Consider the following 14,193-nt stretch of genomic DNA (forward strand, 5'->3'; position numbering starts at 1 on the left):
TTTCTTCCATAGTTTCTCATTCAATGAACTTTTAACTCTTCAATTACTTACCCCCCGCGCAACACCGCTTCATCTTTCTATACCCCCTATCCCATTATTTTTTCCTCCTGTTGATTATTATCGTATTATCGGTGGCTTCTTGTGTCCATTTGTTTTACCTCCTCTCATCGTGTAGCTTCCATAGCTCTGAATGACGACATCATTTGCATCACACGCTAATCGAAATGAAATAGAATGGAAGAAGAGGGGTTGAGGGTTTTCTAATCTGACAGAGCATGTGGGTGAGTAAGTCAAAAGAAGGGACGAAGGGGAAAAAATAACAAATGCAGCTTCGGGTTTGCCGAAGTGGCGCAGAAAATCAAGTTCTTGGAACTCCGGCGAGCGACAATAACAATAAGAAAGCTTTAAAATGACCCAACCGGTGAGAGAACTTTCTGCAAAGAAAAAAAAAAAGGCACCGGTGGAAGAACGGTGTTAAACGTTTTTCAGGCCCCATCCTTCCCGATAACGGGGTACTGGCACGGGACGAGTGGCTTGAAATGAGGTCTATTTTTTAATAAAAAAACGCTTCTTTTTTTCTTCCGAACGAGAAAAATTTACCCAACTTTACCTAGTTGGGCGTGGCGCACTGATTTCCTATTCCTTCTTTCGACGTATGGCTTGTTTTCAGTCCTCTTTCAGATTACCTTATGAGGAAAGTGAGAACAGCAGTTTCGTAAAAAGACCTCGAGGTATTTCTCATCTTTTCTCACCTATCGAGAACCTCGTGATGACCTGTTTCGGAACCTCGGGGAGATGTCCACCTTGCGGCGTGGGTCAGTGACTCGACGAATCCCCATCATGCATCGTACTCTACCCTCCCTCCACCACGCTTAAGTTTATCCCGTCTGATGATATTCCATCGACCCTTTGACCTATAAACACTTGTTCCGATGTTAATTATCGACAAAAGATGGTTTATACTTGTGTCGGCCCAGAGAGATAGGTAATTGGTCGGCAACGTCGAGAAAACAACGAAACAAGTCATGTGACTTCCTTGTCGCAGTTCGAAAGGAAGAAAGATAAGTGTGTAGGGCATAGGGGTCAGGCGGCGGGAGAACGGGCTAACAAATATACAAATGTCACGTACAGTATGTATTTTCTTCTCAATCAATCTTTCGTTAAATGAAAGCCGGGGAAGAAATTCTGATGGACTTTTGACGGGTTGAGAAATGATGGAAGATGGATGGTATAAATCTTTGTAAGGGAAGCAAAAGGTAGGACGCTAGAGCGAAATGATAGGATGCAAAAGCGAGTGCACTAAAATCGACTAAATCAATCGGAGGACATATCATGATTTGCACACATCAAGTATTGTGATACGTACTTTCATCTTCCGTTCTCCCTCTCTTGCTTGCATTTTTCAACTCGGGGTGAAGGATGTTCAAACGAAGGGTCCCGGGTTACCGAGGCTGAACCGGTCACTTAAAACTCCCATCCACATATTCCGACGCACCGAGCCAAACCAAAGCATCGTGATCTGAGGGTGAAGTGAAGGATCGCCGAGTTAACTGATAAAAATGGAGTTGCGTAAAGATATGAATGCTCCAGTGAATTGTGGATTTGACCAAAGTTATAGGCAATTGATTCCGATGTCAATGATCTCCATCGGCTATAACGGGAAGATTTGATTTAACATTGTAGGGCGAGCCGGTCATCAGGGGAAGAAAGTCAGGTATATTGAAATTAGTTATCTATACTGAATGATTGTTAGCTCTCAAGGGACGGTAAAGATAGGTCAACGACATACCAATACACATATTGTGTGACATTCTAGGCGAAGGAGAGTAATTAGAAGGAAAGGAAAGGAAAGACAGCAGCAAGTCACATACGACTACAATTGGAAGTCTAATGCCTTCGCAATCATCAAGCTTGAAAGTTAGCGCTCCCAATAAGTTTATCACAGACGCCCTCGCTGTCGGCGGAATTTAGTATTCTTATGAGCGACACCTGATCGGTGGAACTCGACTCGGCAGCCACAACTAGACCCCATGCCAACATATGAGTCAGAGAGTAGATAAAAGAAGCAGTTTGAAAGAGAGCACCACGCTCTGGAGAAAGGTACGGAACGAAAACCGAACCGGAGTAGTTGGTGAGGATAGCAAAGTGAAGAGTTTGGGGCTCACATTTGAACGGAATTCATACACGTAAAACGAAATTAGCTATGGAAAGATGGCCCATTTGCCTCAGTCATCTAGAATCTACTTCTATTCACGAGACGGTGCAAGTCAAGATCGACTCACCTGGTCGTCCTAAGCCACCTCCTGGCCAGCAATCCAATACAAAACCTGTCCAGATCATCCCTGAACCCCCGTCCTCCCCGAGCCAATCATGTCACGAACGCTCCATATTCTCCGGGGTATGACACGGAAATAGTCAAGAACGCAACCCCAAAGCAATCGTACGGACGAGAATGTGAAGAAGAGAGGAAGCGGGAGCGCTCTGTCTGGCTGGCAAGGGAAAGCAATCAGGACTGAGGTCAAAGTGACGGGCCCCGGTAGGTTTATATATAGTAAAGCACCACCAGCAAGATGCCATGCATATGCAAGGTGTCCTGATTGATCTTCCTATAGTATCGGCGATAGGGTGAAGGGAGACAAATGTGGTATTCGAACGCGTGCACTCCAATGCACTGATCGAATTGCGTGACTTTGTTAAAGAAGAAACGGAACAAAATGAGGCAACAGGACCCTGGAATGTGGGAGTACTTACTTTTATTGATTCCTTAAGGAGGAGAAAAGGCCTTTCGGGATGCATTACGAATTGCTCTCCGCATTTTGTAAATTTCTTGAACCACCTTACTGGGAGCTACCATAGAAATCGGTTTCGCGAGTAAGGATGGAGTAACAGCCTATCTCGTGACAGAAGAGCCAAATGTAACGCGTGAGACAGATATCGCAGGCCACAGACTAAGGTGTCCAGCTTCGGAAGGGGGATGGCTCACGAGTAAAGTCACATCGAGGTCTCAAGCGATCCTAAGATTCCATGAGTATTGCATTTCTGTATAACGAGATGAAAGCATTGGCAGACCGGGTATGAATGCCGATAATGAAAACGAAAGTAGCGCGCCACGGACCATATTTGATTCAGGCTTCAATCTCGGTGCCAGCTGAGATTGTTATCGTACAACAAGCAGAGCAGCAAACCTATAGAAAAGCGCAGACAAGCCAGGAGAGAAAACGTATCCAAGGAAACGTGCACCAGTAATTTTGATGCAGCTTATCATGTGATCGCGTACGACTTACATATTCCACTGCATGTTATGTCTATGCCGCTTATCACCACAATTTTCGTAGAAAGCGAGCTTAGAACAGACTAGGAGCCCTAGCTAGAATGAGGTTCTCCGAGTCCTATTTATTATACCCATGTTCTATCTGCCCATATCAAATATTGACTCCTTAGCGCTCAGTGCTAGCTAAGGCACTGTCACCTCACTTATTCATGGGTCGATCTCTCATGTAATACACCTGGCGACACGGGTTTCATCTTCCATTTTAACACAGAGTAAATGCTCATAATTTTCTCCTCGATTTCTCGAGAATAATTGCTCATAATATTTATCTGTTTCATCAACAGGATAAATAACGCAGAGGAAGTTGGTTTCCCACAGCAGGTTCGCGCCGGATGACGCTCTACACTACGCATTCACAGGCGCATTTGTTGGCTCTGCCACAACTCAAAGCCCCAGTGACCAAAAGTAAGTATCGATTATGAAGGGCTGTATCCAATTCATCCAAGGTGATTTCGTGACTAGTGATCATTATTAGAATGATACAGCCGTTGAGCACGTAAGACTGTATACTCATCGGCACTTGTAGAAGAGAAAAGGAAGTATCAGAATTTTATGAGCATTCTAAAATTTGATCGTCTTATTACACGAGTATGTGTACCAGCGTTCGAAACTTCAAGTGATGCTGCTCTCCTCCATTTCCAGCCACTGAAATTAACTCATACAGGTCTTCCTTAGCTGCTTCCCTTCGTCATGGACCAAAACTAGGTTCGAGGTTCAGATCTAGACCAAATTCACAAAAGCCGCCAACCAGATACCCGATTTGGATGCTGCTTCTTACTCTTCTGCTGTTATTCCCCGCCTCTGTGAAACGGCTCAACCCAAAGTAGTGCCATCCGGCGAGATCCCGCCAGAGTCCTACACGAGGTTTCCGGAAGGTTCTCTGAATAATGACGCCTGATCCTTGGGACTTCTATGGTGCTAGAAGTTTAGATCGACTCGCTTTTCCTGCTGATGTGGATCTTGCTTGGAACGGGGCTAATTTTGGTCACTACAAGAAGGTCCTCAAACTTTGGAGTGATTCTGCTTACTTCCCCATTGTATGACTCACTGGCACTTGTGCCGGCCCCGATAGCAGAGTATCTCCGTGGACGTTGTGCGTATACATACGTGACGGTTTCTTCGAATCCCGTGTTCTGAAAGGCGTATTTTCTCGTTCTCGTATTGACTGTGTAGAAATCTCAGACGGCGCCCATAATCTGGCTATGGTGAATAATCCAGGTACGAGGGAACGAAAGTAAGTGACACTACCATTTCCGCCCACGATATACACTGTGCTCACTTTCTTATCACTTACTAACAAGGGCGGTTACTTTACTACAGTGCCTTGCTGTCACATTGTCTACTGTCTACAACCAAGTCAGGTTGAACTTCGTTCGTCAATGTTCCGCGGCCAACTTTCATCCGCAAACTCAAGTTGGGACTGCCAGATCCTAAATCCGGTATCTTCAAATCCCTTTGAGCCTTCTGTTTGCAGATTGAGTTTTCCAAAAGTAAACCGCAGCAGTCTTGGAAATCAAAAGCTTTGTCTAATGTATCAAAGCGCCCTCTCAAGATCTCACGCTCGACTTCCTTCTTCTTCTTCGTCATAGCCTTTTCGACTGAGGCAGCCGCTTAAAGCGCCTGCCGCAGCAATAGAATTTGGAGACCAAGGAATCTGGTGGCCGATGGCTACGCTGTGACTTTTGTTGGCCTCAAAAGTGGCAGTATTATGCTAAAGCCTTTTTGCCATCCTATTCATGCCATCAAGATTGTTCGTCAAATATATCTTCCACGGCTGAACCAAGAGCCCTCTATGCTCCCGCTTTACCTTTCTTCTACTACAAGTGGGGGTGTGCGAGGTGCTATGGCAACAAACCAAAGAAGCACGACACTAAACACTTACTACCAATTCATCGACAGCAAGTTATGTAACCCCAATGAGTGAGTGTTGTCTATTATAAGGAATTATGTTTATCAAGCACGGTTGACTCATTTGCATTTTGCAGTTTTCCGCAGGACTCCGACGAAATTTTCAATTCGAGTCATATGGAGGACTCTATATTAACCATGGCTCGGCCGGTCATCGCATTTCACACCTCAACGAGGCGTCCCCTTCTTCTATGGTCTATTGGCCTCGTGTATCCCATTAATGCCCGGGTCTCTCGTCTATCCTTTCGGTAGAATCTAGTTGCCCGGGACTAGCGTTCATTGATGGTCGATAAATCTCTCTAGACGAGAGTCGAAAGCCGTCGACTGCAAGTGACCCAGCACAAGAAAATAAGCTTCTTGGAGGTCTTGGAGGTACGCCGCTGAATGGACGCTCTAAGTGACGTTATAATGATTCAAGAAATCCGGCAGTTTTTAGAACCAACGCCCATGTACTGGAACATCCTCACCCCGATTCGCCTCGTGGGTTTCTACCTTGCGTCATAAGGCAAACACTGCAACGCAACAGCATTCTTGAATTATCCTACCTTCCACCCCAACACTCCTCTTCGGGCACCCCTTTTCGGTATCGTCACCCCTTTGGGCCATTTGACGGAGATTTCTCCAATGTTCTCGCTTCTCTTCTAATCGATTATCGCCCATCGCGCCTGAACTCCTAAACGCGCCTGAACCCGGGACACGTTCCTCTAGACGCGATAGATAATTGAAAGCAGTGCTCCACCCCGAAACTATTATATAAAGGTTGCTCCTTTCTTACGTGTGAGTGGTCCCACCTTCCTTTCCCTTACCCCTCATGATCATTGGCCGCCCCCTTTAACTCTTGCAAGTGAAACCTATTCGCTTTCGGTAAGTGTTTATTTCGTGTTTAATGGTATGAAGACATTGCACTCACATTTTTTTTCTAAATAAGGTGCGGAGGTGAGTTGGATAACGATAGTTATGTCTACTTGAGCAAACCCGAACCTAATTCCAAGTTACCAACCCCCCGCGAGCACCGATTCCTTGTCGTAAAACGTTTCTTCGCTCGACATCAGCTACTCCTTGCTTGTTGGAACATACCCGTCCAAACCCGAGGGCCGAGGTGTCCAGCGAATCTCATCATCCTCTCCATTCATGCCTGGAGAAGCTACCGAAACCCAAACGATCATTGACGAGTCTTCTTCCCATGAAAAGGCTCACAAGATCCTCTGCGCCTTGGACAGCATTACTGGATCACTCGGCGGCGGCCTTCACTTCTCTGTAGCAAGAACCTGGTGTCATGAAGACAATATGATTGTGGGTCAAAGGTCAAACTCCTGAGTTGTGTGTAAGTGTTATACATGATGCATGAGGCATGCTAAGTGTTACTAGCGTATTCGGTAATGTGACAAGACTGGTCCGTTTTAAAACAGGAAGAAGAGCGCGCATAGAAAGAGTACATGAAAAGAAAATGTTGGAATACCACAAGGAACGAGGTTTTGTGCAAGTTACTGGAGACGTTTCTTCAATGAGACGTCAAGGTATATGACCAGGTGCTCACCATAAAGATATTTGGACAGATTAGATATGCAACTTGAAGGTTTCCGGTCTCTCCGGTACTTGTTCGAGGCCTTTCCATAGCCACACGGGGGCACGCCAAATCTCTCCATCGACGACAAATTCAACAACACCCGTCGGGATCAGCACCCGATTGGGTGCGTTAGGCGGGAGATTGTGTTGATCTTCCATCCACTGGCATACAGCGAGCTCGACACAAGCCCTAGTTATCTTCTTCCGTGGAAAGCAACGTGGCACCACTCTTATCATGTCGTCGTTCGGAGCTAGGATAAATATCTTCTTTGCAGGGGGATCGGTCGCCAGTTCTCCGTCCTTCACTTTATAATCGAATCTCGGATTCTGTGGTACTTGTCCTGCGGGCGCATAAGCTGAAGTTACGCCATCGAAGGGACTGAAATCGTCCATCGTTATCGGTTCATCATCATCTGAGGAACCTTCGTCGCTAGACCCAAAGGTAGGGGGAAGGGGGTCGAGGACTCGTTTCGGGCCGTCACTCCTTAAGAGTTCTTCACAAAGGAAGCGATGGCCGGTAAATACGGCTGTATTGGGAAAGGGCATTTGAACGGGGAAGTCGTCATCGAATAACGGATCCATTGTGAGTCATAAGGCACCGATGTTTTCTGGGAGCCACGTTGATAAGAGCCACTCGCAGCAATAATTTGCACTCACGTCTATGATAGCGCCTCCTAGGTGGTGAATTTCGAAACCGCGTACGAGGCAAACGATCTGTCGAATACTGGTCAAATTTTCAGACGTGGCTCGCACAGCATTCCAATGGCAGGCACATACGTTGACTGGAGGCCGATACGTACGGATCCACGACTGTCGGGTGTGAGCTTGTCCTAGGAAAGATTTGAGAGCCGTGAAGTCCTGGAGAGCGGGAACTGCTCTTAGAATATTGCTACGTTGTTGCGCAAGCGTAGTGAGTGGTAGGGTGCAGAGTGGCGATGTGATGCCGAGGCAGTGTTTGTACGAAATTGGAAGCGGAGCTATTGATGGAAGAATACAAAGAATGTTGTGATGGGGGTTCTATACACCCTCCACCCTCCCCCCCTACCTTTTGTCGTGGATACGCATCTTTCATGTTATTCACGGTCTTACAATGCGAAAATTTCATTGTATATTCTTCTGATGTCGCATTGCGAGAACTCCCAGTCTAACGCCGCAGTTCTGCCCTACTTGGCATCCGCTTGAAATCGTGTTCGAGTTCAAGATAAATTTATAAATGCATGTCGGGAAAACGTGTCGAGAATTGCTATATATATATAATATAATATAAAAACCATTCACCATTCGAAGACATGGGGACCATCACCCCGGCCGGGATGAAAGGTCAATGTTTCCATATCAGCACTCGATTTCAGATTTCGGGGCTGTGCGCCGAGAGTCTAGTACAAGGCCCGAGAAGTGAAGTCGTCGATCGTTGATAATGAAGTCTAGTTTTGAGAACCGCCGTCCGTTGAAAATGCTGCCAGCAGCGATATGACGAAGACGGCGATGTTTCTTTTTCTAACCTTTCGATGCCAAAATTATGAACTTGGGTACGTGGCCGAGCGCATAAATAACCAGATTATTGACCGATCCCACCAAAGGGTATTACCACTGTTCGCGCGAAGATCCCTTCCATAAAAAGTGTATGGAGCTTTATGACCAGGTTGTGACAACTCAACAAGCATGAACTGGCTTCTAATACTTATCAATGAAAATTTACGGAGTTATCTTTAGACTTCTTAATGAATGGTACATGCTCGTAACGAGGAGGATAAAATCGGGAGCGAGGGTATCACCGTGTTCAGCAACCCCAAAGCTCGGATTTCAAAAGTCATAGTGGCGGAGTTCGACCGCACACTCGTGAAGGTGGGTGTGTTCGGGGAAAATGGGGTACGTCTTTCGGTGTAACCAGTCATAATTTTATACAACTCACCCATTATAAACCCTCAGCCTGAGTCGTTGTTCATGCTAGCTGGAGCCTGTGGTTCCACCTCCGCGCGCCCTTGTGGCGTTCAGTGGATAGCCAGATCTTTGCTTCCGCTCCGCTCCGCAACGAAAGCTCAACCGTTTCTACGAGTTCATAGTGACCACCACGATAAGTTTCCGGATTTCAACGACAATGGCATCTTTATATGCTCGGCTACGGCCCAAGGTAAGCTCTAATTCATTTAGATCTTTATCAAAGAAACCAGTGTTTTCTTAGTCCGCATTCAGCGCTACAATGCTCGGCAGGTCACCCTGAAGGAACCCTCGTGAACGGTGCAGAGGCGATGGAAAGGTACTGGGAGAGAGTATGATTGCAGTATGATTGCATAGCCTATGTCGTTTTTGGTCTATTGGGTCCGAAAATCGCCCAGGTATGGAGCGCTCTTGGAAATTTTGACTGTTACTTGACATCATTGGGGCCAAATGCCATCTTACACCGGACTTCTTGGCAAGGCACCGATTTGAGATCTATTTCAAGGCCATGAATTTGGTGCTTTTCTCCCCGAAGATGTCATACTGTAGCCTGTTGCCCAGTGCCGAACTATGCGGACCCATCCACGCGCTCAGTTCACTGCCTCTCAAGAGCTCTTAGGCGGCGGTCGTAGGTGCTGAAGCTAAAGCATTAAAGCATAGCCCGTAGGAGCGCGTAGGTTTCTAGAAAGACGCTACGAGCTTCCCGTGTGATTTTTTTGGTCAATATCAGCACGGCTTGCGCGCGGCGGTCCCACGGAGCCAATCAGGTAACGGGGCTGTGCCACTAAGATACTTAATCGGTTGACCCATTGTCCCCACATTTTACTCCTCCCAGGCTTACTTTCGGCTTTCAGTTGCTTATAAAAGCCAATCTAAAGTCTAGCGCACAGGTACTCTCCCACATTATGGTGTTCATCCCTGGTATCTCAAAGCGAAATCGCAAACTCGAGAGACGCAAAGGCGGAGGAGGTGGTGGTAGAGGTGGTGGTGGTGGTAGCAGTGGCGGCCGCGGTGGCGGAGGTGGAGGAAGCGGTGGGAGTGGAGGAGGGCGTCCAGGATCTATCTCTAGTGGCGGGGCCGGAAGGTCTACCTCAAGCCGATCCTTTGGTGGTGGCTCCCCTTCGGCAATCCCGCGAGGACAACCCTTCGCCGGTCGACAACAAGGCGGAGGCAACAGAAACCAGATCTATGGCTCAAGGTATGCATCTCAGCATCGTCTTTAGCTAGTTTGTCACTAACGTGGATTAATTTACCTTAGAACTTATGGAAGTGGTTATCCTGGTGGATCGAGTCGCGGTGTTGCTGGTCTTGGATTTCCTTTTTTCTTTTATCCCGTCGTATTTGGCGCCGGGGCCATCGGAGGGGGAGCCCTAATATACCATGAAGCAAACGAGGTACGAATATCAAAGGACTTTCATCTTCATCATTATTGACGCCACATGCAGTATGGCGATATCCATAACACTTCGCGTCCTGGAGGTCCTCTTATGATTGCCACATTTCCGTCCAACTCCAACTCCAACTCTACTTTCCGTTTGCTAGCTGACAGCTCGACTGTCAGCTCTTTGATATCTGACGTTGTTGGCGCTTGTGGCTCTCAAATCACCAATGCCTCATCCATAGCACCCTCGACCTACAATGATGCTGGCCCACCAGGTCCAGGACAAACAGTCCAGTATTATCGAGCGAGCAGTATTGCCTTGTCGCTAGACTCGTATAACAATACTGCTGCGTTTTCGAACGACACAAATGCCCAGAATTCCCCCCTTCCCAGCAATATTGACAGCACTTTATTGGGTTGCTTGAACGATACCATCGGCCAAAATGCACCTCTTGTTGATGGTGCTTTTGGTCTCAAATTCTCCTCTCCGTCCAATTTACTCCTCGTCGTGCTGGTGTGGGTCGTATCCCGGCTCGTGTCTCATGTTTAATGCTTTTGTTAATTGCTTGCTTTTATGAGACGAAACTCTAGATGAGTATTTATGAACTTTTTTTGTATTACAAATTCTACGAATACCATGATAATGGATGGATTTTTATGTGAACGACGAATGTTGGAGTTGAGATGTTTGTTAAATTGAGATTGCTGATCAGAGGCGCTGAGACTTGGACGATTTTGAGATGTCCCACCTTATTGTTTTCTGTCCACGCTTTGACCGTCTGTCCGATCTTTTCCCTTACTCTAGGGATCTGGTAATGGATCCGACGCCCAAATCAGCCATTGGGCTCTCATGGTCGACCAGGTCCAATTTCCTAACCCAAAATTCGTATCCGCCAACCCGTGCTGCTCTTTTACATACCGGCCTTTGCAACTAGTGATGTAACTGATCATGATGTCATATCTAATCCTGACCGCAGATGCCATCATGTCAGAAATGCGACAATGAAGATCTCAACCACTGTTAAAACATAGTTCCCACGATTGGCTGTAAGCTATCAATGTGAAGTCGACTAGAATTCGTACAGGGCATGATGGTGTCAGAAAAATAAATTTTCCCTCAATCTTATTTCTTTTTGAGATAATCCACCATTTGGCTTGGCAACAAGTTCTATCACAGCTGATTGATGGTGCATCAGGAAAAGTAAAAAGGTAAAATTGCTATGACGCATTGCTACTGATCCGGTTTCGGTCGATGAGGTCTTAATTTTGCTTTCCCACTGATTGCTTCGACCCATTTTTATTCCTCTTCGTTCGGGTTTGGATCGCATCCCCACTCGTGGGCTTGCTTTAATGCTTTCGTTATCCTATCTGTTTTCGAGACAGCATTCTTATAAGCATGGAATTTAACAATTATTTGATTTTACAAATGTAAATGATAATGCAACATATAATTCGATAAGGGTCCGATGTAATAATGGGTGAATAAATGAACGAGTGTGTAGATCATTGAATAAATGAGTGAATAAATGAGTGAATAATGATGAATAAGCATATGCATGGGCGTGAACGAGCGTGTGGATCATTAAATAAATGAGCGAATAAATGAATAAGAATATGCATGGGCGTGTAAATGAGTGTGTGGATGATTTCGTGAAGGAGTGTGTGAGTGTGTGTGTGAATGAGTGGATGGGTGGATAAATAATGCATGAATGAAAGTGGGATATCTCGGTAGCAAATAATGAAAGACAGGTTAAAAAGGTCGGTTTATGCTGAAATTGCAGTAACAAGCCAGGGTTGCTGAGGAGTTGCGGCAAGAGGTGCGCAATGACCGGAATTGGCTCTTGTTGGCTTAAAGCGCATTTCCGGCTTCTATAAAGTGGCGATGGAGCTATCAGCTACGAGGATCCACGTAGGATCATATGGTACTTGCCAGGGGTATATTACTTGAAATCTTTGCAAAGCTTTGTCAGAATATTACGGTCAAGCTGCATGGTAGAACATACTTGTAGACTCGGGGATCTAGTCGGGATACGCCTCGCCCGTTCATTTTTCAACCTAAGTTTCTCGGCTTCCCGCAACGTTTCATGACTTGTCTTTATCGTAGCGCTATCAATTGATTTAAGTAGAGTCAGCTTGTAAAGGCTGTCCGGGTTAGTGAAAGAGCTTGCCGCAGATCAGGGAAGAGTTCTCCGAGTGGGGGACACTTTTTGCCTAGCGTTCGTCAGTAATAACCAGTCTCCTCCTTGTGCTAGCACTCGATATATACTTACCCCGAAGGTAATTATCCAACGCCTGACTCGGCAGTTAGAAACCAAAGGAACTTATATATAAAACGACTTACCCCAGCCAATGTGTCACCGCCTCGAGACTCCACGATCGACTGAGAATCTCTACAGGCAGAAAGGCATATCTAGGAACACATGAGACTCTGCGAAGGGCTGAGAGAAACTGCATTCCACAACTTACGATGTTAGGTTTGATGTCTTCTTCTGTGATTCTGCAGTTTCCATTGCAAAAGTCACCCTTCGGGTTCAAACTTGCAACCGCATCGAGATGTTTGATGGAAACCTTTCTGAGGCGGCGCTCATTACAAAGGTCGTGTCTCAAGTCTTCGGAAGTGACAGAATAAGTAATGTGGACTGCGACAGTTCAGTATACAATTTGTGGCATACCTAACAGTGTCCCTGATGTACAAGTGTCCATCACGGCCTAGAAAGTCACCTTGATCAGGTAAATGCAGATGAGTGATACATAGATAAATTGAATGACAATCAATTGGCAGTCCACTTGAGCCTGTGTCAACGGTTGTATTAAAGTCGAGTGGAGGTCCTGTATTCGAAAGAGTGGTGAGATATTGATATCTTCCTGATTGAACCCGGCTAAACCTACGTCATCCACGATTAAAAGAGTGTTTATTTCACCTTCATTGGTCACAGCATCGACAGGAATTAGACCTGGTCAAAAGGAAAAATAAGTTTAGAAAGATGCAGAGGAATTCTGAGAACGTACATTCATCCATGTGATCACGTTCGTTGCCCTGGATTCTTTCCTTCCGTTGGGTAGCATGACCCGCATCTAAGGCAGGTACTCGTCAGTTTCAATCTTGAAATCATGATTTTCATGACTTGCAATAGAAAAAGAAGTCATCCCCGTCACCCGGATTCTGCACCAATCTGCTTATTTCCCGTAACTACGATGTCCGTATGTCAGCTACAAATTGGAAGATTATTTGAAATTCACGGACGATATTAGCTTGTTCTGGCTGAAGGTGTGAAGGAGTGGCTGGTTCGTCTGTCATGATAACAATATCCTTTTCTTCGTAATGGTAAAGCTCTGTCCCGGAGTGAGATGAATTATCTGTAGCTATAGAGAATCCAGTCAGAAAACTCACCGATCAACACTTGTTTCATCCGTTCCACATCTTTCCATGGCATTAGTAAAGTCCTCTCTCGCAATTTTGTCTGCCTATATGTAATCCCTATCAACAAAGCCTTCCGATTACCCTTGCTTGGTTTCCCGCCGTTCGAGTTACTAGATTCTCTTCTCCGTCCTAGCCTATTGCCCACTAGATAACTCGTCGCCTGGAAAGCATCGGTCCCATTACCTTCCTCCGGCAAAGGCTGCGCCGACATTGGCTGAGGTGAACCCCGAAGGCGCGGTGAAGAACTGGAGGGATCCAGCAGGAGAGGAACATCTTCGTCACCAATGTGTTGATTATGGCAATGCGACGAGGTAGATGACCCTAGTTCAGGAGCAGGATTTGGCAGATGAGCAATGCTTTGGTTGTCCGGCGTGCGGAGAGAGAGATGGGGTTGGGGTATGCGAATGACTTCTGTGCCCACTCCGCGAAGAAGAATACTGAGGAGCAGAGCAATCTTATTTTGATCGTCCACAGAGCGAGCATCGGGACGAGGCAGTGAAGTAGCGTGGTGTTCGACGTTTGGTGGCATAGCAGTGTTATGTTGCGAGTGCAGAAAGGTTGAACACGAAAATGAGCCAACAACTGAGTAGGTCCAAAAAACGGAGATTATATAGAATGTCTTGCAAAGACGTACATAGAAATTATCGG

At 46.1% G+C, this 14,193-nt stretch overlaps 5 protein-coding genes across 5 annotated transcripts; 3 read left to right on the forward strand and 2 right to left on the reverse strand.

Moving 5' to 3' along the window:
- Positions 1 to 2,160: 2,160 nt before the first annotated feature.
- Positions 2,161 to 2,508, forward strand: AGABI2DRAFT_194368 (hypothetical protein). Its single transcript, XM_006463524.1, has one exon. It carries the CDS (start codon positions 2,204 to 2,206, stop codon positions 2,402 to 2,404), a length of 201 nt encoding a protein of 66 aa, XP_006463587.1. The 5' UTR covers positions 2,161 to 2,203; the 3' UTR covers positions 2,405 to 2,508.
- Positions 2,509 to 6,263: 3,755 nt separating this feature from the next.
- Positions 6,264 to 8,089, reverse strand: AGABI2DRAFT_194370 (hypothetical protein). Its single transcript, XM_006463525.1, has 4 exons — positions 7,583 to 8,089; positions 7,463 to 7,529; positions 6,777 to 7,413; positions 6,264 to 6,726 (listed from the first exon to the last, which is right to left on the reverse strand). Exon 3 carries the CDS (start codon positions 7,385 to 7,387, stop codon positions 6,797 to 6,799), a length of 591 nt encoding a protein of 196 aa, XP_006463588.1. The 5' UTR covers positions 7,388 to 7,413; positions 7,463 to 7,529; positions 7,583 to 8,089; the 3' UTR covers positions 6,264 to 6,726; positions 6,777 to 6,796.
- A 441-nt stretch (positions 8,090 to 8,530) lies between these two features.
- On the forward strand, positions 8,531 to 9,081 carry AGABI2DRAFT_179894 (hypothetical protein; the record flags this gene model as incomplete). The annotated part of the gene is made up of 3 exons (XM_006463526.1): positions 8,531 to 8,674; positions 8,735 to 8,936; positions 9,017 to 9,081. The coding sequence occupies 3 exons, from the start codon at positions 8,531 to 8,533 to the stop codon at positions 9,079 to 9,081; spliced, it is 411 nt and encodes a 136-aa protein (XP_006463589.1).
- Positions 9,082 to 9,548: 467 nt separating this feature from the next.
- AGABI2DRAFT_194371 (hypothetical protein) lies at positions 9,549 to 10,796 on the forward strand. Its single transcript, XM_006463527.1, has 3 exons — positions 9,549 to 9,941; positions 10,002 to 10,137; positions 10,189 to 10,796. Exons 1-3 carry the CDS (start codon positions 9,649 to 9,651, stop codon positions 10,672 to 10,674), a joined length of 915 nt encoding a protein of 304 aa, XP_006463590.1. The 5' UTR covers positions 9,549 to 9,648; the 3' UTR covers positions 10,675 to 10,796.
- Positions 10,797 to 12,252: 1,456 nt separating this feature from the next.
- AGABI2DRAFT_120405 (hypothetical protein) lies at positions 12,253 to 14,074 on the reverse strand (the record flags this gene model as incomplete). The annotated part of the gene is made up of 11 exons (XM_006463528.1): positions 12,253 to 12,335; positions 12,395 to 12,416; positions 12,466 to 12,534; positions 12,591 to 12,763; positions 12,797 to 12,833; positions 12,912 to 12,953; positions 13,014 to 13,078; positions 13,134 to 13,199; positions 13,281 to 13,314; positions 13,369 to 13,457; positions 13,516 to 14,074. 11 exons carry the CDS (start codon positions 14,072 to 14,074, stop codon positions 12,253 to 12,255), a joined length of 1,239 nt encoding a protein of 412 aa, XP_006463591.1.
- Between the last annotated feature and the right edge of the window lie 119 nt (positions 14,075 to 14,193).

The sequence above is a fragment of the Agaricus bisporus genome (assembly GCF_000300575.1).
Source record: "Agaricus bisporus var. bisporus H97 unplaced genomic scaffold AGABI2scaffold_8, whole genome shotgun sequence".
NCBI lineage: Eukaryota > Fungi > Basidiomycota > Agaricomycetes > Agaricales > Agaricaceae > Agaricus > Agaricus bisporus.